Source organism: Giraffa tippelskirchi, chromosome 6 (assembly GCF_054371585.1).
Source record: "Giraffa tippelskirchi isolate mGirTip1 chromosome 6, T2T-mGirTip1v1.2.pri, whole genome shotgun sequence".
Lineage (NCBI taxonomy): Eukaryota > Metazoa > Chordata > Mammalia > Artiodactyla > Giraffidae > Giraffa > Giraffa tippelskirchi.
The window spans coordinates 151,361,515-151,382,842 of NC_137280.1; the positions used below are offsets into that span (position 1 = coordinate 151,361,515).

Sequence of the window (21,328 nt, forward strand, 5' to 3'; positions counted from 1 at the left end):
TGGAGATTTCTCTGTGGTCTTTGAAGATGAGATGGGAAGATGGTAACTAGAGTCTCATAGAAGATAGTGAGGATGTGGCTGGCAGCAGAGCCCAGGAGATGGTTCTAGCTAGCCCTTTGGGTGAGATGAATTAGAGAAAGGTGCTTTTGCTACTTGAAGAGTTTGGTTCAAGTTTCACATCACCGTGAACTCTTGAGAGACAGAGAAAGGTGCAAAGTTATATGCCAGGTAAAGCTCCCCCAGTGAAGCTAGTGACATCCCAGGAAGGTTTCTCCTTGAGAATTATGATCTCGCATGACTTCATGAGCTTGCATTACTTACGTTATAAAGGTCTTGATTACCAGTGTCTGTCCTTCTGAGAAATTAGGGCTCCATGGTTTTCTTAGTAGGATCTGTGCCATCTCCTCATAGATTTATTAATATGTTCGCTGGGGCTTTGCTCAAAAAAAGCCAAGCATACCTTGGTTTGGTGAGATTTGCTATTCAAAATCTAGAGGTGTTCGTACACACGTAATTGCACCTTTTGCTTTTCAACCTCTGCCCCCAGAGCTGTTTCATGGAGTTTTAGTCTTTTATTTTGAGCAGACACTCCTGTCAATTCACTTTAAGTAAATGCCACAATTTACAAGCCCAGAATCAATCCTCCTCCTCAGGGATACTGACAGTCAGAAAGGAAAGTGAGCCTCTTTGGTTCCTTTCAAGCAGAGCCTCAAATGCTGTGTTTTGAAAATAGAAAATAAATAAGAATGAAACGGCACCTAGTCTACAAAAAGGCATTGGCAGGTTTGGGGTAAGACAAAGCAGTGGGTGCTTAGAGTTGGGGTGCTTTGGGTTGTCTGTGGTTTGTTTTCAAAAGGTCATGGTGCAACGGTCTTTTTAGGGTCATTGCAAATAGTCAGCTAAACAATTCACGTCAGTCCTTGTGTATCACATGTATTTTACTGAAGGAAGCAAGAAGATAGATGCTGGGGTTGGGGAGGGGCAGGGATGAGAATAAAAGCACAGCCTCTACACCTCAGTCGAGTCGAGTCACCAGAATCTATCCATAGTTGGTCAAATGCATTTCTAGAATTTTTCAACCCAATTACATTTGGATATTTAATACATATCGCTGAAAATTTAAATACAAGTTATCACATTTCAGCATTAACTGGTAGAGCTAGCTTAACCAATCCTAGGCTGGATTCTACCAAGCAAGGAACTTTCTTTGTCTCTAACAAGTTAAAAACAGAGGATGGCTAAAATCTACAGAATTGCGTTGATGAGAAATAGATACTGAATCCAGATCAACTGCAATTCCTGTATATCTTTGGAATATATTAGCAGTATTTGAATAGACGGCAGTTTACGCATATGAATAAATTGGAAAGCACATTGTGTGGCGAGAATAGTTTCATTCTTTAAGCATAATCCTAAAATGGGTTGTTTTTCCTGTCACCTGCCACCCCTCCCCTGCCTGCCTCTTATTAATACTGAAGATTTAACCTCAGAAGCCCATTCAAAATCTATAACACCAGGGCGTAAAGGAACCATAGAATATAGATCAGAAGTCTCTGTGAGCTAGAGTCGAGTCAGATAAACATCTCTTATAAAGAAATAGAGTAAATGTTAACATGTTTTGCAAACAGAATAGTGGGGCAAAATACAGGGAGAGACCAATGTTCTTATTACCGGAGATTGCAAGAGGAAAGCAAAATGCTAATTGAAGATAGTCACTATTATCTCTTGAATGTCAGCTGTCCAGACACCCACTCTAAATAATACAAGCTAACACGTGCGCAGAATAAACTCATCGACACCAGGCTCCAACCCTACGTGAACTCTTTGATATCTGGGTAGCAAGCATTGTCTATAATGGTTATTCTAGCCTGTTTATTTTGTCTATGTGATCCTGACCTCCAGCTGCATTTCAGAATCATGAGGACTGGATTCCCAGAACCATGTGGGGCTGAATAACCTGCCCCTGGAACACAAGTCACATCAGTTTTCTTTTCCCTCGATTGCACTGGGACCCTTCTATTTTTCCTCTTTAATTGGTTGGGGAAAGAACTAGGTTCTTGCGATGTTAATAAGGAAAATGAATCTTTACCCAAGGTAAAACCAGCCGTGCGAAAATCTGATATACTGATTAAGTGGTTGTCACCAGGAGTAGACAGGGTCACAGTCCAGGAGGCAGAGAACTTCGGCGCTACAGGGAATGGTCGGGAAGGAGACGACTGTCTAAATGAACCAACTTCAGACCAGTACAGCTGCTTCTGTATCTCATTCCAGCCTCATTCTAGTTGTAGAAACTTTTTTTTTTCTTGTAGCTATTATCCTTCAACATTTGAGCTTTCATGACTCTACAGTGAGATATCAAGTTGAGATAAAATTTGCCACTGCGGAGCCATCCTTCCTACTGGGTCTGTGGAAGCAGCTAACTCTCTGATTTACTCATTAACCTATTCCTCCTGGAGCCCTTCTTGGAACCTATCCTAGGATCTCCCATCTTTTTTGAAGTGAACACCTAAAGTGATGATTGTTTACCATTTAAGACTATGGATAGCAGAGAGGAGAGGATGTTCCTCTGCTAATTTTTTTTCCCCTACACGTTGGCCAGAATGTGAGCCTTTTCACTGAAGATCAGGAATCATCATGTGCCCAGAAGTTATCTCTGAATCTTTTCAGGCAGTCTGCCCAGGTTTCCTACCCAAACTCAGAACAAGGGCCTGGTGGTAGTGGTTATGGGAACCCATTTTCAGCTTACTGTAAAAAGTGGAGTAAAATGAAAGAGAAAAAAAGAAAGAAGAAAAATGCCTTCAAGTAGTGAGATGTGTTGCTGAAAATGTTTACTTTCTTCACCTAGATGTTGAAGAGGGGCTTTTGGGGGGAAGGTAGTCACAAAGCTCCCACTAGTTTTATAGCTCAACCATCCTCTAGTTTAAATGGAAACTTGCTTTTGTATTACTTCCTATGTGATTTAGTAATATATGTCCCAGCAGAAAAGGAGGTCCCATCAAAAAAGAAAAGAGGCAAAGAAGTCTTGGAGTTTTAGATCTGTGAGGAGACAGTGAGTTGAAGCATTCCTTGTACCATCCCCTTCATATCTCAGAGGGTCCCCTTGATGTACTATTGTGTGGCCCACAGGGACAAGGCCAGACCCCACAAGGAGATAGCATGATGCAAGGAGTTACTGCCTTCATAAAAGCAAAGAACTGAAAACAATTCTGAACTCTTAGGACAGAGTGAGCATTAGCATGAGAAAGATTCGAGATTCAAAAGAAAGGAAAACATCCAAGAGTAAGAGCTACGGAAAACCTGAGCTTCACTCCCTGAGTGTATGTAGTGAGGACTTGGTCGCTTCAGCTTTTACAGAGAAGCAGCATTTCTTCCAAGTCTATGGTTCTTGGGTTCACAGTATGCACCCAAGACTTTATATTAAAGGGAAAGGGAACACAAAGAGGGCCCCAGAGGGATGAATCCCATAAGATGTTCATGATGGACGTTTTCTCAGCACTTGCTCTCTGATTCATCACGGTGTCGTGAAGAATAAATTGACAGAGGAGATCTGTGTTCTAGGCTTGGCTGTGCCACAAATGTGCTGGGTGCCCTTGAGAAGTCACCCAACCTTCTGGCCTCAGTTTCTTCCTGAGACCAGTGAGAGGGTCGACTACATCACTGTCCATAAACATGAGATGCTTTCTGTTGGTGTGCAAGTATATTTTATTGACTGGTTATGCATGGCTGTTAAAAAGGAAGTATTAGGAAAACCATAACTAGCTCATCAAACTCATGATTATACGGGCGTTATTGCTTAGGGATGTGGCAGAAGCAGGTGGTGATATTAGGCCTGAGTAAATTTGTAAAAAAATATTAAGTAAATAACAGTGCAGAGATTGCAAATATCACAAATTCAATATGTGATTGACTGGGTTTAGAACACACTTGGATGAGGTGATCTCTAAGGACCTGTCCATCTCCAGAAATTTATTACTTTTGATGCAAATGTATGTGCATCAAATGGAATGGTCCATTTCAGCACAATCAAATCTTTCTCTTCTTTAAGGTCAGGGAGGGTCTCCAGGTAGATTCCCATAATACATACTTTACATTAAAGGGATAGATACAGCAGAGTGTTGATTTCAGTGATGACACATGGTTGAATTGTTGAAGTCAGTGCTGCTTTTTATTAGTCTGTCTGATTATCTGCTCATCTCAGTCCCAATTTATATCTGGTTTACCTAGAGAATCCTTCTGGGCATTGAAAAACTTCCTTACATGGTTTATATTTATGCTTCTTTTAAAAAATATTTTACTGAAGTATAGCTGATTTACAGTGTTATGTTAATTTCTGCTGTGCAGCAAAGTGATTCCGTTATATATGCACATATATATATGTATATATTCCTTTTAAAAATATTATTTTCCATTCTGGTTTATCATAGGGCATTGAATATAGTTCTCTGTACTATGCAGTAGGACCTTGTTATTTATCCATTCTATATAAATTAATACCTTAAGTCAACTAACCTCAGCCTCCCACTCCATTCCCTTCCCCCAACCTCTGACCACTTTGCAACCACCAGTCTGATCTCTATGTCTGTGAGTCTGTTTCTGTTTCATAGATAGGTTCATTGGTATCATATTTTAGATTCCCTCATATAAGTGATATCATACGTTATTCATCTTTTTCTTTCTTAGATACTAAATATGACAATCTCTAGTTGTGTCCATTTTGCTGCAAATGGCATTATCTCATTCTTTTCATGGCTGAGTAGTATTCTGTTGTATATTTGTACCACATCTTCTTTATCCATTCATCTGTCCATGGACATTTAGGTTGCTTCCATATCTTGACTATTGTGAGTATTGCTGCTATGAACATAGGGACGCATGAATGTTTTTGAATTATAGTTTTGTCTGAATATATGCTCAGGAGTGGAATTGCTGGATGATACCGTAATTCTATTTTTAGTTTTCAAGGAATCTCCATACTGTTTTCCATAATAGCTGCACCATCTTATATTCCCACCAACAGTATAGGAGAGTTCCCTTTTCTCCCCACCTCACCAACATTTGTTACTTGGTTACTTGTCGACTTTTTCATGATGGCCATTCTGAATGGTGTGAAGCGGTACATCACAGTAGTTTTGCTTTGCATTTCTCTAATAATTAGTGATGTTGAGCATCTTTTCATGTGCCTATTGGTCATCTGTATTTTTTCTTTGGATACATTTGTGTTTCTTAATAAAAACAAGGTAGTGTTAGTAGAGGTCCATCTGACTATATCCACTTCACTTGGTTTGGGAGCAATGCAAGCGTGATGATGAAGTGCTTAAGACAGAGTCTTTTGGTTCAGTCAACCTAAGATCAAATCCTAGCAAATTTCCCAACCTCTGTTGCCTCAGTTTCTATGTTTATAAAAGGAGAATAATGAATATGACCTTCCTCATTGGGTTATATGTAAAGTAGTTGGCGCAGCACCTGTCATAATGTAAGAGCCAAGTAAATATGAGCTAACATCATCATCATTCGCCATCATCACCATCCTTATCTAGTACCAATGAGCCCAAGGGAGGATTATCAAAATCAACTTCCCTTTAAGACATTTCTGCTACCTTCAATCTCCCTCTCACACATCTGCCTCCAATCCATCAATCAGTTAGCATCATGTCGAATGTAGCAGCTACCCACTATCCATTTCCCAAAGGTTTGTTCTGTAACTTGCTGGCATCTGGTTTTAACAGATAAGCTGCCTCTCTTACCTGGAATTGAACCTGCTTATTTTACCAAACAGCCCAGTTATTCAAACATGAAATCTGAATATCTGAATATCCTATGTTAATATAGCCTGGTTGTGAAATTGGAGTTTGCTATTTTCAACCAGTTTCTCCAACTAGATCTCCTGGACATATCCTGGGATAGCCAAGAGATCTATGAGAATTTATTTTTAATTCTGGGTTTCCTTTATTCCCATAAGTATAGTTCAAAAGGAAAAAAAAACTTTTCCCCTGAAATATTAGTTTGGAGTTCTGTTATTATTTGAAGAGGATAAAACTTCAATTCTTTAACTTAGCATTTCTCCTACTAGGGACCACAGACATATTCTTAAGGCCTTTGGTAGGAATCTGTTCTCCTTTAAGAAGAAATCTGATATTTCTCACATTTGAGGATGCTGCCAGGTCAGTGTGTCTTGGGACACCTTGTCCTGGTCTCACCTTTTCTTACTCATTCTCATTCCTCGTGACTCCTGGTTTCCAAGATTCTATTTGCCTGGCTCTGTTCATCACAGAATAATCCAGGAGCCTCAACTCTGACTCAGTTGAGTAGCATACATGCTTTTCTCAGAGACTCAAGATTCTCCCTGATTGTCTGTCTCTTTTCAGCCCAATTAACTCCCAGGCTGCAATTGCTTGACTCCTTGGAGCATAACCCAGGGGTCGAATATGGAGATTCTTTGCAATTCCTTGCTTCATCTCCAGGGCTATCAGAAGTCATAAAGGGTATCCCAGATGTTCCTGGAAGAAACAAATTCTGCATTTTCTCCTAAGTTGCCTGGCTTATGGGGTTCACTCTTACACTAACCCACTTCTTTTCTAGCACGCTATTTCACAAACTCTTATTAAAAGACTTGCCTTTATTGCTTTTGAGAAATATGGTACCATCATTTTGAAAACCCTCCGGTCAAAACCAGGGATTATTGCTCTCTTTCTCCATCCTTTCCACTGTGCATTTCTGTGTATCATTATAATCAGACCCGCAGAGGCCATCATACCATTGACCATCTCTGAGCCTTTCCCTTCATGAATAATAAAGAAACCTCACAAAACAGCGGTAAGGAGAAAGTTGAGTATTTTATCATAAACATTCTTGTGATAATTAGAATGGATTAAATTACAAGAGAAAATGCATTTAGTTAATCTTTCCTCTAATTAAAAAAGTATCCCTGGTTTTAAGTAAAGTGTTTGTTTTTAAAAACATATTCTCATTGTAATCAGTAAGCGGGGGAGGCCTGCTTGGTCCTTAGTGATAGGCTTCAGCAGTCTGCAAAGTAATTAAAAGCTACCAGCCACTGTTTTTTTGATGATTAAGATTCTTCAGAAGCCTACTCAATGTTTTCCCATAGCTTTCACCGCAGGATTCCCCATAAAAGACCTTATTCTGTGGTCTGCGGTGACAGTACCCTCTTTCTGTGCCCAGATGGTTGAAGATGTGGTTGACTCCCTTTGGTCAGCAAGTGTCAAGTGTGAAGAATAATTCAAGAGAGGTTTATATACTTTTCCGAGTGAGCTAGAATAAGAGTCAGAATGAGACCAGTAGGTGACATGAGACATGCATGAAATAGAACAGGGTCACAGTCTAGCCCTTCATGTGTTCTGTTCCAAGACTGGCAGACCCCACACCACCCCAGGCCCTACAAGTCTGTCTCACAAATAAGGAATCATTTACATCACTTCTCCATCATGGTTCATCCCAACTGCAAAACTCACTCTCCACTCTCACCCCAAACATTGCCAGAATGTGTCTCGCATGCTCATCTTTAGCCCATTCAGATTTCTCTAGCTCAGTCTCCTCAATGAGGCTGCCTACAAAATTTAGTTAAAGGGAGCCCTACAGTCCCCTACTGCCAGGGGTGTGCCAGCCAGCGCCCACAGCACCCACTCTACTGAAGCCCTGCTGTGTTTACACCCAGGAGAGGGTGCCACAGTCTCCCACCCTGGGGAAATTTATCAGCTGCTAACACGTTCCTTTGAGAGAACAGTGCTTCTTTCTTTGCCCATTGCCCCTCTCCTATATCTCAAGGTTTTGACCCAGGCCTGGGCTATAGAACAGACCATGGGATCCTTTTTGTCTCCTCACCTGCATTCATCCTCAGACACCTTCTGCAGACCCAGGTGCACTGGGATATGCTCACACATTATTTATCTTTTTTTTATTGTCTACATTTTATTTGTTTTAATTGGAGGATAGTTACTTAACAATACTGTGACGATTTTTGTCACACATTAATATGAATTGGCCATAGGTATACACGTGTCCTTCCATCCTGAACCCCCCTCCCACCTCCCTCCCCACCCTACCCCTCTAGGTTGTCACAGTCCACCAGCTTTGGGTGCCCTGCTTCATACATCAAACTTGCCCTGACTATGTATTTAACATATGGTAATGTTTATGTTTCAATGCTATTCTCTCAAATCATCCCACCCTCTCCTCCCACTGAATCCAAAAATCTCTTCTTTATGTCTGTGTCTCCTTTGCTGCTCTGTATGTAGGAGTGTTGTATAGATTCCATATATGTGTGTTAATATACAGTATTTGTCTTTCTCTTTCTGGACTTTCTTCACTCTGTGTAATAGGCTCTAGGTTCACTCACCTCATTGGAACTGACTCAAATGTGTTCCTTTTTTATAGCTGAGTAATATTCCATTGTGTATATGTACCACAACTTCCGTATCCATTCATCTGCCAGTGGACATCTAGGTTGCTTCCATGTCCTAGCTATTGTAAATAGTGCTGCAGTGACCATTGGCATACATGTGTCTTTTTCAATTCTGGTTTCCTTGGAGTATTTGCCCAGTAGTAGGATTGCTGGATTGTATGGTAGTTTTATTCCTAGTTTTTTAAGGAATCTCCATACTGTTCACCATAGTGGTTGTATCAGTTTGCATTCCCAACAACAGTCACATGTTCTTTAAACAGGCCAGATAGCTCTGAATCCCAGTTTACCCTCAGGACCTCTGTCATCTACACAACCAGATCTTAAGGGTGGCTTCCATTTTCAGCCTGCTCAGCTGCCAGTCAGAGATCCCCTGTGGCCTCCCACCTTCCTCATAATCATGCACCAGAAGAACTGCTTCCATATCCCCTAGACTGCAGATTTCCAGCAGTTTCTGGCACAGCTCTTTGAGGTCATGTATTCTAATCCTTCATGACACCCAGCATCACACAACCCAAACTGTACATCACAAAAACTACGTCCTGCCAGACCCCAGAGAAAGAAAGGGATAACGAATGTTCTAGAGACAGAAAGCCACATACAGTCGCTGTCCAGGAGGAATTAAAATTGTGGAGGATCCTGGTCCACAAATTCCCAGTTCAGCCGCAGCAGCACCTGGTCAAATTAGCAATGAAGTTGGTTAGAGCCTGGCCCAGCAGCGTCATCTGTCTAAAGTGGTAGGCAGAGTGATGGGCTCTGATAAGTGTGAATTGCATTTCTTTATTTTTTAAATTATGCTTTAACTTCAAGAGGGCTTGCCAGACAGCTCTGTCTCATTTAGAAACAGCATCTGTGGGTGGGACCCCCAAAGATCATAAAACAATCACCTCACAAACACAGAGGAAACATTTGTATCTTATTTGATTCCAACAGGTTAGCAAGCTGTCAGTCACTGGTCACACTACTCCACACAAGACACACTCTGTCGAATGACACAAAACTTACAAGTGGTGGCTTAGCTTTGCAAGAGAGCATCCTGGCAATAGGCAGTGGGATTGTTTCTCTACATGAGGTGTATGTGAGCCCAGGAAGCCCAGATGTTGCTAGTGATAGCAACTCCTGTGAATAAGGAGAGAGATTGAAGATGTTGGAGGCAGTGAGAGAGACTCGCTTTTTTCTATTAATCCAGGGAATGCAGGCAAGTCAAGTTGAGTCCCCGAAGCCTCCTGCTATCAACTTCTCCCCATACTTTGAATATGAACCGATTTAACTTTTTATTTTCATTTAATGGAGCCAAGAAAGATCTGTATCTGTTCACTTACAGACCTACTCTCTGGGGGTCTGATACAGGAAATGTTATCATATCATAGAAAAGCCTAGCGCCGAAAACAGTCTACCCAGAATTAAATAGCTCAAAACATAAAATACGCATCAACACCCACTCCAGACTCTCAATGGCACCCATGTTCTGTCTATAGACTGTACCGTCTTCCCTGTCTGCTACATATGAACACTTAACGTCAGTGCTTTTGTACTTTAGTTACCGTGCATCTGCAGGGTGGGGTTGGTGTAAGGAAACGTGTGTGCTGTGCTAAGTCACTTCAGTCGTGTCAAACTCTCTGTGACCCCGTGGACCATAGCCCACCAGGCTTCTCTGTCCTTGGGATTCTCCAGGCAAGCATATTGGAGTGGCTTGCCATGCCCTCCTTCAGGGGATCTTCCCGACCCAGGGATTGGACCCGTGTCTCCTGTGTCTCCTGCATTGGCAGGTGGGTTCTTTACCATTCATGCCACCTGGGAAGTGTGTAGCAAAAGGATTAAATGTATGAATCAAACAGCCCTAGCTTCAAATCCTTTGCAAATTGAGTGACTTTGGCAATTTCTGTATCTTCGGTAAGCCTTGGTTTTTCCCTTCTGTAAATTGTAAATTAATAATAGCCATGCCCTACTGTTGGGGGACTTCACTTACAGGTGAAGCCCTTAACACAGTGCTTGAAATTCTGTGAATGCTGACCTAATCATCATGAACAGCACATCTTTGTGCCTTGGCTGTTGTTTCCCCGCTGGGTATTCATGGAGGGAGCAGTTAAGAAGGCAGTAGGCATAGGACACAACCATGCATGGAAAGGAGAGGCCAAGGTACTAGACCTTCTGTGGCAAGCTAGATGTCTGGGCCTCTCCTCTGATTTCACTTTTGCAGAAGGAGCTTTTTGGAATACCTGGATTCTGTTCCTTTAAGAAAAGAGAAGCCTGGGAGCTCATGTAAAGCAGGGAGGGAAGTAGAAATGGCCCAGGATGGACCTGACTGCCAGCTGCAGAAACGTGGGTGTTATAAACGAGAGAGACACCTGTATCATTGCATGCCATGTCTGGGGTCTGCTCTTCCTCTCTCTGGTCCTAGCTGAGCAATGGCAACTACATTCATTCATTCATTACAAAGCATTTATGAAGCACCTACTGTGTGCTGGCTGCAGCACACACCCCCTCCCCTCCTCCCTGTGAGCCCTGGAGCAGCAGGAAAGCGAGGTGACTTGCCTAGGGGCTGGTGACTGCCTGAGGAGCTCTAGACCTCCCCTGCCTTTTCAACTGCATGAGACTTGGCTGTTTTCTAACTTGGGACACCTCTCCTGGTGTTTCTGTCAATAGTTTTTGGTTGACTTTTCAACCCCACCCTTGCTCACAGCTTCCCAAGGAGATCAATGTAAGCACAGAAGCCCGTCTACTTCAAATGGTAGCTTAAATTCATTTGTAACACAATGTAATTACATAAAAGGAAGCAGTCAGGTATCAAACTGTGTGGATACACACAAATGACTCCCTCATAAGTGTTAATATTTCCAACAACGGAAGACATTTAGTTAAATCAAATGAAGATGGCAACTCATTAAAATTTGATTTTCCCTCCTATCCTTTTTTATCTTTTAATCCTCTGTGTATGGCACGGCTTGTTCCGTTAAATAACACTCATTAATTAAATCTCATCATCTCCTCGCTGTATCTATATTTTTATTTATTAGGAAAACCTTCAGATGCTTATAATCTAATTTAGTTGGATTACTGCTCGGACATCTCTAAGTAAAAGAACTGTGGAGTTTTCAGGTGGAATTACTGCTAGAGGAAGGGGCAGGAGAAACCAAGTTCTCTCCCTGGTTCTCCTTGGCAGGAGCAGGTAGACGGGCCTCTCCTCTATTGGGGGACTTAGCCTAGATTTGTATAATGAGCACACCATGCCTTCCGCATCTTTGTTGACTATGGGAAGGGAAGGGAGGGCAGAATCTGCAAAAGAAGTTATAAACTCCAACACCCCTATGTGAATGAAGCAAGACCAGTGTAAGTAAGTGCATTAAATAGGGTGTAAGATGATAGGGAGTGGGAATAATCTAGAAAGCAGAGGCCCCGTCTATGGAGGACAGACACAACCCACTACTAGCCGACTGCTGCCATGTAGAAACAGAAGTTTAGTTTTGCCAAATTTTTCCAGTTCTTCAATAGAATCCAGAGATCCAAGAGGGGCAGGCATACCCTCCGAAAGTTAAAATATTGGCAAGCAATTCAAAATTTATCAAAACGCCATACAGGCCATTGAGACAAGACTGGGGGCCAAATGGGGCCCCATCTGGGGCCCCTGACACCTCCAGTGCAAGGAGAGTAGTGAAGAAGGAAACCTAATTTGCCCAGATTGAGACTGGGACAGCTTTGGCTACTTTTTTTGATACCCCAACTCTCCTGTTGACGGTGTAAGCTGGTAGGAGTCTGGTTACCATGATACAATGGTGATACTATGCACTTACATGGTGAATTTTCTCCAAGGAGCTCAAAAGACTTTGTGTTGCCTCAGTCAACCTCACAACAAACCCGTGAGGCTGGCAGGAGGCCCTGGCCCCCAAATGCACAGTGAGCAGCGTCAGAAAGAACTAGACACAGGCAGCTAGGTTGACTCATTGGTTTCAATCCAGAGTCTATACAGTTGGCAAACATAGCATTTGAGAAGCATGGACAGGGTTTCCATTACTGCCTCCTCTGCTGCCTTCTTGGCTTATTTTCTTTGCATCTGCTCCAGCTGACAGCTCAGCCCCAAATGTCAACAATATAGGCCAACCGAGCCAGGAACTAATTTCTGTCGTGCGTGAGAGTGTGTCCACGTCTGTGTGTGCATGCATGTGTGTGTGCCCATCTGACTTCTCAGCAGGCCCAGCATGGTACATCTACCCCCATTACAACATGCCCCTGCATCGGTCATTGGTCTAATGCCATGCTCTGAAATGCTCCTTTTGCAAAAGCTCAAGACCTAGAAATTCACAGTAAGTGTCTTCAGGAAGCTGGATACCTGTTTTAACTAGCAGTGCCTGAATAATTCATGTTGCTTGGGGCCCCTCTGTCCCTTTCTCTTCCTCAGTCTGATAGAATTGATAGAATTACTAATAGTAGTGGAGAAATCTTTCTCTTACAGAGCTGCCATGCATGCCCTCTCTTTGGCCACAGTGGATTAGTGGGAATGGCCATGTAAAACATGGACAAGGGACAGGAACAAAGATCTTCTTGCCTTGGGGAGAACAGCCAAGAAAGTCACACTGACCAGCAGTGATTGGAGCTCTGTCACTGTTACCACTTCCCCTTTATGATGGGTTGGGTTCAAGGGCTTTCTATACAATCCCCCTACTCAGCCCCTTCGCCTTGGCTTCTTGGGCATATGCACTGTCTGTCCTGCTCTACTCAGGGGAATTCCTTGGGCTTTACAGGTGTCACCCAGAGAGAAGGCTCCAGTACAGCAGTGTAAACCTATTGATCTTTACCCCAGGACAGCAGAGCACAAGTATCCTACATCTTCTAGATTGCCTTGCTCTTCCCTCCAAATTGTCTCAGATTGTGCTACTGATTCCTGGGAACAGTTCCCAGCATGATGCTCTATGATAGTCATTCACACTCTCTGCATGTGAGCATGCCATGAACATCCTTCAGAGGCAGATGCAAAACCAGAGAAACACCTGGCCATTTTCAAATGCATGTGTTGGGAGGATAACTAGACTTACTGACATTGGAACTACAAAGGCTGTCATACCCACCAGCTTCCCATCTGATCCTGCAAATCAGGAGATTCTTCATTAGAGTCACAGGAAGCTTGCCTTTTCCAGGGAATGAAAACTTCTAAAGATCTTACAGAAAAGCAGTGGAAACCCCTCCTCAATCTAGTCTGAACCACAATAGATTATGCCTCCTGAATCAACCATAGTGTTTTAGCTCATCCTGTAGATCAAAATCAATATTGAATATGTTTCAAGTATGTAAATTGAGAGAATGATTTCTTTATATACCCAACTCCAGCTGAGTATATGAAGAAATGGCTTTTTTGCTGCCTTGGGGGAAATGGACTTGTGCGTTCCACGTGGCTGTTCAGAATGGAAGCTTTCAAAGTTCAGCCGGAGCTGCTCTTTATCTCCATTCATTATGCCTCTCAAAGTATCATACAGACAAATCGTCATTTGTATTTTTCAAACATATATGCACATGTGCATTTGAGGGAGTTCAGGGGGCACCCTACTGGGGACATCTCTGTCTTCATAGGCTCAGGGTGACATTCTAGAAAGTCAAAATAGGGTAGCCACTGGCATCCTCAGTGTTGCAATACCTGGGAAAGCCCAAATCGCCCTGATGCTGGGAAAGATTGAAGGCAGGAGGAAAAGTGGGTGACAGAGGATGAGATGTTGGATGGCATCAATGATTCGACAGACATGAGTTTGAGCAGGCTCCTGGAGTTGGTGATGGACAAGGAAGCCTGGCATGCTACAAACCATGGGGTTGCAAAGACTTAGCGGCTGAACAACAACAGTGTGTAAAATGCTAGCGCAAGTGACCCTCGAGATTTATCTGCTGGCAAATTCAGGCCTACCTGACTGAACTGGCCTTCATGTTAAATTTGCTCTTGAATGCAAACAGATTCAGGAAGGCTCAAGAGGCCAGATGCACTGGTCGATAGGGAGTTCAGCTACTGGAGTTTAAGCTCTCAGCCTCACTCAGGTTTTGGGAGAAGCTGTAGTGAAATTCCAGGTTGAATTAAATACCTGGTGGGACCAAAAGGTCACTTCAGTGCATCTCAGTGATCCCAGCTTCCTGGGACAGCTTTACCTTGACATGTAAATTTCCACATCCATCACCAGTGAGGTTTGGTTACTCTAAGTAATGCAACCTTAAAATATTTTCTGAGCAGTAAAGGCAAATGGTTGCAGTGTTATAAAGTCCTGTCTTGTAGGAGACATTAAAATGTTATGCAGCTAGGTAAAAAGCCACAAGCCAAGACCTTGAGGGAGAGGAGGCAGAGTCCCTGAAAACAGCACAAGGCTGATGCAGAAAGTAAGGAGTTAAAGCCAGCCGGGAGTGGCTTTAGAATCTAGAAATGCACATTGCTGGGGGGGGGGGGGATGCTTTTCATTTGTTTTTCTCCCCGGCTGGGACTTCATCCCTTTGGATTAAAACTCTTGACAGTGGCTCCTAAGAAAGGTGATCTCTGGCAGGGCCAATTCCTTGGGTTTGGCCAACCCTGGCACCCAGCGGCAAAAGTGCTACCCAGATAGAGCCTAAATGACTCCCTGCCCTGAGTAAGAATACAGCAGGTGCTCTGTAAGTGCTAACTGGCTTGAGATGCCCTGGGAAGGACCCTCTGGGCCACCTGAGCTCTGAGGAGAAAAGTTGGGAAGCAGAGAGTGAAAAGCCACTGTGAGCACTATGCTTCTTAGCTGCCAACAACAGCCCGTTGTTCCAAAGTCAAGAGCTGGATGGGAAGAAGGAATAGCAGAGGGAGCAACAGAAGCCGAGTGATTGCAGGGCTCCTCCTGCGTTGGGAGCTTGAGGGCTTGAACACAGGGAAGTGCTGGCCAGTCATCTAGTGCACATGTTCAAAACGGCGCAGGAACACCCCCAATGGAGTGAAAAATGGTTCCTTGGGAGGATGTGAAGGAAATCGTACCCTTTATTGAATCAAACTGATTCACAGGGAAGGAGGCAGGAACCTAAAAAGGCTGAGGAATACTCATCTGGTAGAAGAGATGACTGACTGTTTTCTAGCACTTCAGTAGAAGCAGCCTCAAGTATCTTAACTGGAGACATCCCGTGGCTTGGGACACCTTCTTCCAATTCATGTTTCTGTGTTTATCACCCCCCGACAGCAGACTCAGGCTTATGCCAAATCCGTTTGGGCTGAAATAAGGAGACGGGCCAAAATGATTGATGTTGTATATGTTTTGAACTTACAGATTGACTTTTTGGATGATAATGAGAGCTAATAGTTATTGAGTGTTGACCAATAACACTTGCCAAGGCCAGTGCCAAATTCTAAACATAACCTCTCATTGAAACCTCACACCAGTTTTGTTAGGTGGAAACTGTTGTCATCAGCAGGGCTTCCCAGGTGGCGCTAGTGGTAAAGAACCCGCCTGCCAGTGCAGGAGACATAGGAGACACGGGTTCGATCCCTGAGTCGGGAAGATCCCCTGGAGGAGGGCATGGCAACCCACTCCAGTATTCTTGCCTGGAGAATCCCATGGACAGAGGATCCTGACGGACTACAGTCCATGAGGTCGCAAAGAGCCACACACGACTGAGGCGATTTAGCATGCACGCACGTTGTCATCAGCATTGTACAGGTGAGAAAATTGGCTTAGAGAGGTGCAATAGTCAGTGTGTTACCTGGCAGAGACAGGGGAAGTTGAGTTCTAAATCCAGGACTACTTGACAGAGACCAGGTGTATTATTGTACTGTTTTGATCACCTGCTTTGACCCCAGGTAACTGCAACAAGGGGGTTACTTTGGAGACCAGAGCTGAAATCAGAAATATATGGGCATCAGAGAGCCACCCTCACCTCCTGGAAAGGTCACCACCTGCCATAGTGTCTCTTTGGTGATGAGGGACTGCTCCCCTGTTAGTGTGCTTTGGGATTCTCTGGTTTACCAGCACCCCCCAGCCAAAGAGTACCCTGACTTAGATTCCGAAAATGACTTACTGCTCTTCAGCATAGGTGTCATAGGCCAACTCCCCTAAATTTAAGTTGACTTTCAATCAGCGTTCACATTTCCGCTAACTTTTCATTAAATTAATTATTCAAAACAATTCAGAGTTAGCATTCTCACAGCAACTGTAACTCTGCCATGACTATATTAAGGTGTAAATTGAGCAGCATGTTTCGCAATAAGGTTAATTTTATATTCACCAGAGAACTGAATTGTAGTTGCTGTGGGAACCATCATTTTGAATCTTGACTTTGGGGGCATTTAAATTCTCAACCACAGCATTGCACTCCGTAGTGTATGCTACTTGGAGCTTCATCTGCTCCGCCCCCTGGCCAATCTACCCTGAACTTGAAAGTCCTGTCAGAGACTAGCGTAGCAGCCTTCTGGTTTTCTCAGCCTTCTTACTCAAGCTGGTATCTATGACACTGCACAGAGAAATCACCAAGAAACCAAAATGGTTCCCATTTTATCCCTGCAATGTTTTGGAGAGGTGACTTTCCTTGGAAGCACAGTCAGGGAGAGGTACCAAGTCTCAGGCAATGTCAACTAAAGCAGGCGTTGCCATTGCCTTTGTGTGGAGCCAGGATTCTCATCCAAGGGTATTTTCGGCTCTGCGCTGTATTATTCAGTACACACAGGGTGACCTCTGAAAGCTCCAAGTCCTCGCACATGCCATTAATCATGCAGGCATGCACAGCCATACATCAGAACTTATTGGAGCTCCGGAAAAGCTAAACAACATTTCCCAGAGCCCCATAAAACCCAAGCATCTCTAAATCAAGACGCATTGCAGAGCCTCTCTAAAAGGTACGCTCAGCAGAACTGGAATAGAACTCGGGCTGAGTCCTGGTGGTATAGAATTGGTGACATGCGCCAGGGTAAAGTCAGAGGCTTGTTTGGGAGAGGGAGGAAGACTTGGAGATGGTTAGAGATGTGAGCGTTCCGTCTACAAGAATTATCGATTTTTGTAGCTTTATTGGAAAAATCAGTCATGCTTTCTGCCTCCTGGGGATTGCTCGGCAGCAGTTTGGGAGTGTGAGTGTGGAAACCCGGCAGGTTAGCAGCTGAGTAGCAGCTCCTATTCAGCATTCAATTACCCATTTAGCGAAAATGTGACTTAGCAGAAACATACTGCTGTTTTGCATGTTTAAAGTGTATCTGAAAAGGAGGGATTTTTTTGTTTGTCTATGAGTGAGAGGATTTCCAAGAGGTAGCTCTTGCCTTCATAAGGGCACACTTATTATGCAAAACTGAAGACTGGCACCTAACAATAGCAGGGGCCAGATTGTTGGAATTCTGTAATTTCGGAAAACAAGCTTCCTTATTCCTTATACTGTAGCACACATACTTGCACCTCTTCATAGAGACATCCTACAAAATTAGTAGAAAAAGACCCAGTCACCCAGTTGTGAGCAGCGTCCTTCCCCCTGAGTCTTTGATCAGCTGTGTGTTAAGAAAAGGGCTAGAACACCACATGCAAGTAAGAGTTTCAAAGTACAGGGTATGCTCAGGACAGTTAGGAGGACAGAGCTACCTGGGTCACAAAGATGGGGAGGGAAGAATGATGGACATGCTGGATTCGTGAGTGGAGGGGGCGATGGGAGATGCCACGCCAGCCAGAGGAGAGAAAGGAGGCAAAAAGTGGAGGGGAGACTGGAGTGTTTTTATTGTCTCTGTACCAGGCAGAAAGTAGTAGAAAGCAAGATAAAATATGGCTACTGTGTGAGGTTATATGATATGCAGTGTTCTGAGAGCAGGTCTTTAGAGGTTTTGGAGAGACTGTTTGGTAGGGAAAGCTTGAAATAGATTAATAAATATAGATATAGATAAGTAGATAATGGACAAGTGATGGATGAAAAGGTAAATGATAGGTAGATAAGTAAGTAAGTGTTAGTCACTCAGTCATGTCCAACTCTTTGTGACCCCATGGACTGTAGCCCACCAGGGTCCTCTGTCCATGGAATTCTCCAGGCAAGAATACTGGAGTGGGGAGCCATTTCCTTCTCCGGGGGATCTTCCCAACCCAGGGATCGAACCCCAGTCGCCTGCATTTCAGGCAGATTCTTTACCGTCTGAGCCACCAGGGAAGCCATAAATAGATAATTGGATAGATAGGTATTAGATAGGTGGATGTAGCTTTAGTGTGTTTGAATGCCACAATTCAGATGCATCCAGCTGATCTATAATGATAAACAGAATGCAAAGGGATTTAAAGTCCAGGAGCACTAATCTGGGAGGATGCTTGGGAGTGACCCAAGGAGACCTTAATGCCAAGAAGAACTAGACAAAGCTGGCAGAATACGTGCAGCCTGTGGTCTGAAGTCATTATGTCAAGGAAGTCGGGAATCTTACTTGCTAGACTGTCAATTTTGACCCTAGGGACCAAGGCTGGGAAACCCCGGGGTTCTCTGCTCTCCTTCACCCATGCTGCTCTTTCCCTTGGCCTCTCCTGATTGTCTTTAATAAGGAAAAGCAGCTTGGAGACGAGGGCAGGATCATGGCAGAATCCAGCCTCCTTAACCCCATTTGTTCACTAACTCCCGGCTGAGGAATTGAATTTATTTACATCAACCAGAGCACTATTTTATAAACAGTGTGTCTTATCCTTTGCTTTCGTGTCCCCAAAGGCTTTCCTTTTGGAGGGATGTTTAGGGAACCTTAAACTCATAGAGGATTAGCCATGCCACATATAGCCACCCCTGTACCCTGCCTGAGCCACCACTTGGTTACCAAGACTGGCCTTATGGCTTCCTCCTGGCCAGCCTCCCAGGTTCTGGCCCTTGCCCCATCCCTGTGTGTTCTCCTTGCACAAAGAGATCCCCTAAAACTTTATCAGATCAGGCCACTTACTGCTCAGAATATCCCAGTAGCTCTTTTCGCTCGGAGTAGAGCCACCATCCTCACAGTAAACTGTCCTGCGTGACCTGGCCTTGTCCCCACACTGTCTCCTTGTTCACTTACTCCAGCCACATTAGCCACCTTGCTTTTCCTCCAACACCCCAAGCATTCTCTGCCTCAGGGCCTTTGCACCTACAATTTCCTCTGCCTGGATTCCCGTCCCCTCAGATACTGGCATGACTCTCTCCCTCCCCTCCAGTAGGATTTTCACTCAGATATCACCTCATCAGCGAGGACTTCTCTGACCACCCATACATAACAACAATCCCCATCACATACCACCCCCATCACAATCCCCCCTCTCTGTTTTATTTTTCCCCCTAGCGATTATCACCATCAGACATGCCATATTAATTTCTTATTTGTTTCCTATGAGTTTCCACCTAGTAGAATGTAAGATCTTTAAGAATGAGACTTTGTCTCTTTCATTTACCACTGGATATTCTGTGTCTAGAACATACCCCAGCATTTGGTAGATACTCAACAAACATTGGGGCTTCCCTGGTGGCTTAGACAGTAAAGAATCTGCCTGCAATGCAGGAGATGCAGGTTTGATCCCTGGGTTGGGAAGATCCCCTGGAGAAGGAAACGGCAACCCACCAGTTTTCTTGCCTGGGAAACTCCATGGACAGAGAAACCTGATGGGCTACAGTCAAAGAGTCAGACATGGCCTCAAGACTAAACCACCACCACCACGGCGTATACTGACAGAATGAATGAAAGAACAAACTCATGAATGTATTCTAGAAGTTGGCACACTGTATCACTCTGTACTTGTTTGATGTTGGACTGGGATTGCTCCCGTAGAAGTCCTTTCACTCCCTGAGTCCCACACACTGAACTCATCAAGAGCGAGAGGTAGAACAGGAGACCAAAGGCCTCACTCTTGACTGGGGACCACCAAGTCACTCAGGCAGGACATCACGGTGTGGCTTTACTGGCAGGATCCTCATGGCACACTGTCTGCTTCTCATCTTACAACAGAGTGGGTCAGTCTCCAGACTGACACCCTCACACTGCCCTAAACCACCTACAAACCCAAGATTGTTGTTCAGTTACTAAGTCGTGTCCAACTCTGTGTAACCCCATGGACTGCAGCATGTCAGGCTTCCCTGTCCTTCACCATCTCCCAGAGTTTGCTCAAGTTCATGTGCATTGAGTCAGTGATGGCGTCCAACCATCTCATCCTGTCACCCCCTTCTCTTCCTGCCTTCAGTCTCTCCCAGGAACGGGGCCCTTTCCAAAAATCCAAGATGGCCATTGATTAATCCACAGTAAGGAAAACCCACATCTCCTTCTCAGAGTACTCGCTCCCTCAAAGGAAATCTATGTGGGAAAGGAAGTTAAGATCACAAGATCGCCGAGGAAGCAAGGAGTCAAAGCAAGGAGTGTGCTAATCTGATGCCACCTTCTCCCCATGGTATCCAACCTGGTTAGAGGGAAGAGAAGTGTGTGGGCTCAGAGTTGGACAGGCCTGGGTGCAAACCCTCAAGCCACAATTTTCAGTGATTCTGACTTGGGGCAAGTTTATTAACCTCTCTGAGCTTCAGATTATCCAACCACAAGTGACAATAATAATTTGTACTTTATATTGTCCTTGAAAGGGCTGGAGGAAATAATGAGGTTGTGCAGTGCTGAGCTCCTAGTCCTCACTCGTCAGTGGCAGGGAGTGTCCCTTTATTCCTCAATCAACGAGGACGTACTCATGGCTGAGTTGACCCTGACTCCCTCCTGCTCCACAGGTTCCCCTTCCACACCCTAGGCAGACCACTCTTAACATGCTTCCTTGAGGCTAAATGAGATTTCTCAACCTTAGGATCCCTCACGGTTTCACCTCCCATGCCTCTTGTACTTTAAGCGCAATTCTGTAGATTACATGTCACATCCATTATGTACCCACCTTATTCATGTAACTCCCAGGAAGTTTCCTCACTTTTCGCATTTCCGTTTCAGTCTTTGGAGGGCATCTTCCTGGGGTCTTTGCTCTACTGACTGTATGAGTCCTGATGCTC

At 44.1% G+C, this 21,328-nt stretch overlaps 1 protein-coding gene across 3 annotated transcripts in view; it reads left to right on the top strand.

Annotated features, from left to right (window-relative positions):
* Positions 1–21,328, top strand: part of TENM2 (teneurin transmembrane protein 2) — a 1,754,865-nt gene that overhangs the window by 1,597,810 nt on the left and 135,727 nt on the right. The window contains exons 19-20 of one of the 3 annotated variants that reach the window (XM_081504400.1): positions 1,371–1,376; positions 6,462–6,482. The exons of the other annotated variants lie outside the window; for them this stretch is intronic. Coding sequence (XP_081360526.1) covers positions 1,371–1,376; positions 6,462–6,482 — 27 coding nt within the window. The remainder of the gene's footprint in view (positions 1–1,370; positions 1,377–6,461; positions 6,483–21,328) is intronic. 3 annotated transcript variants of the gene reach the window in all.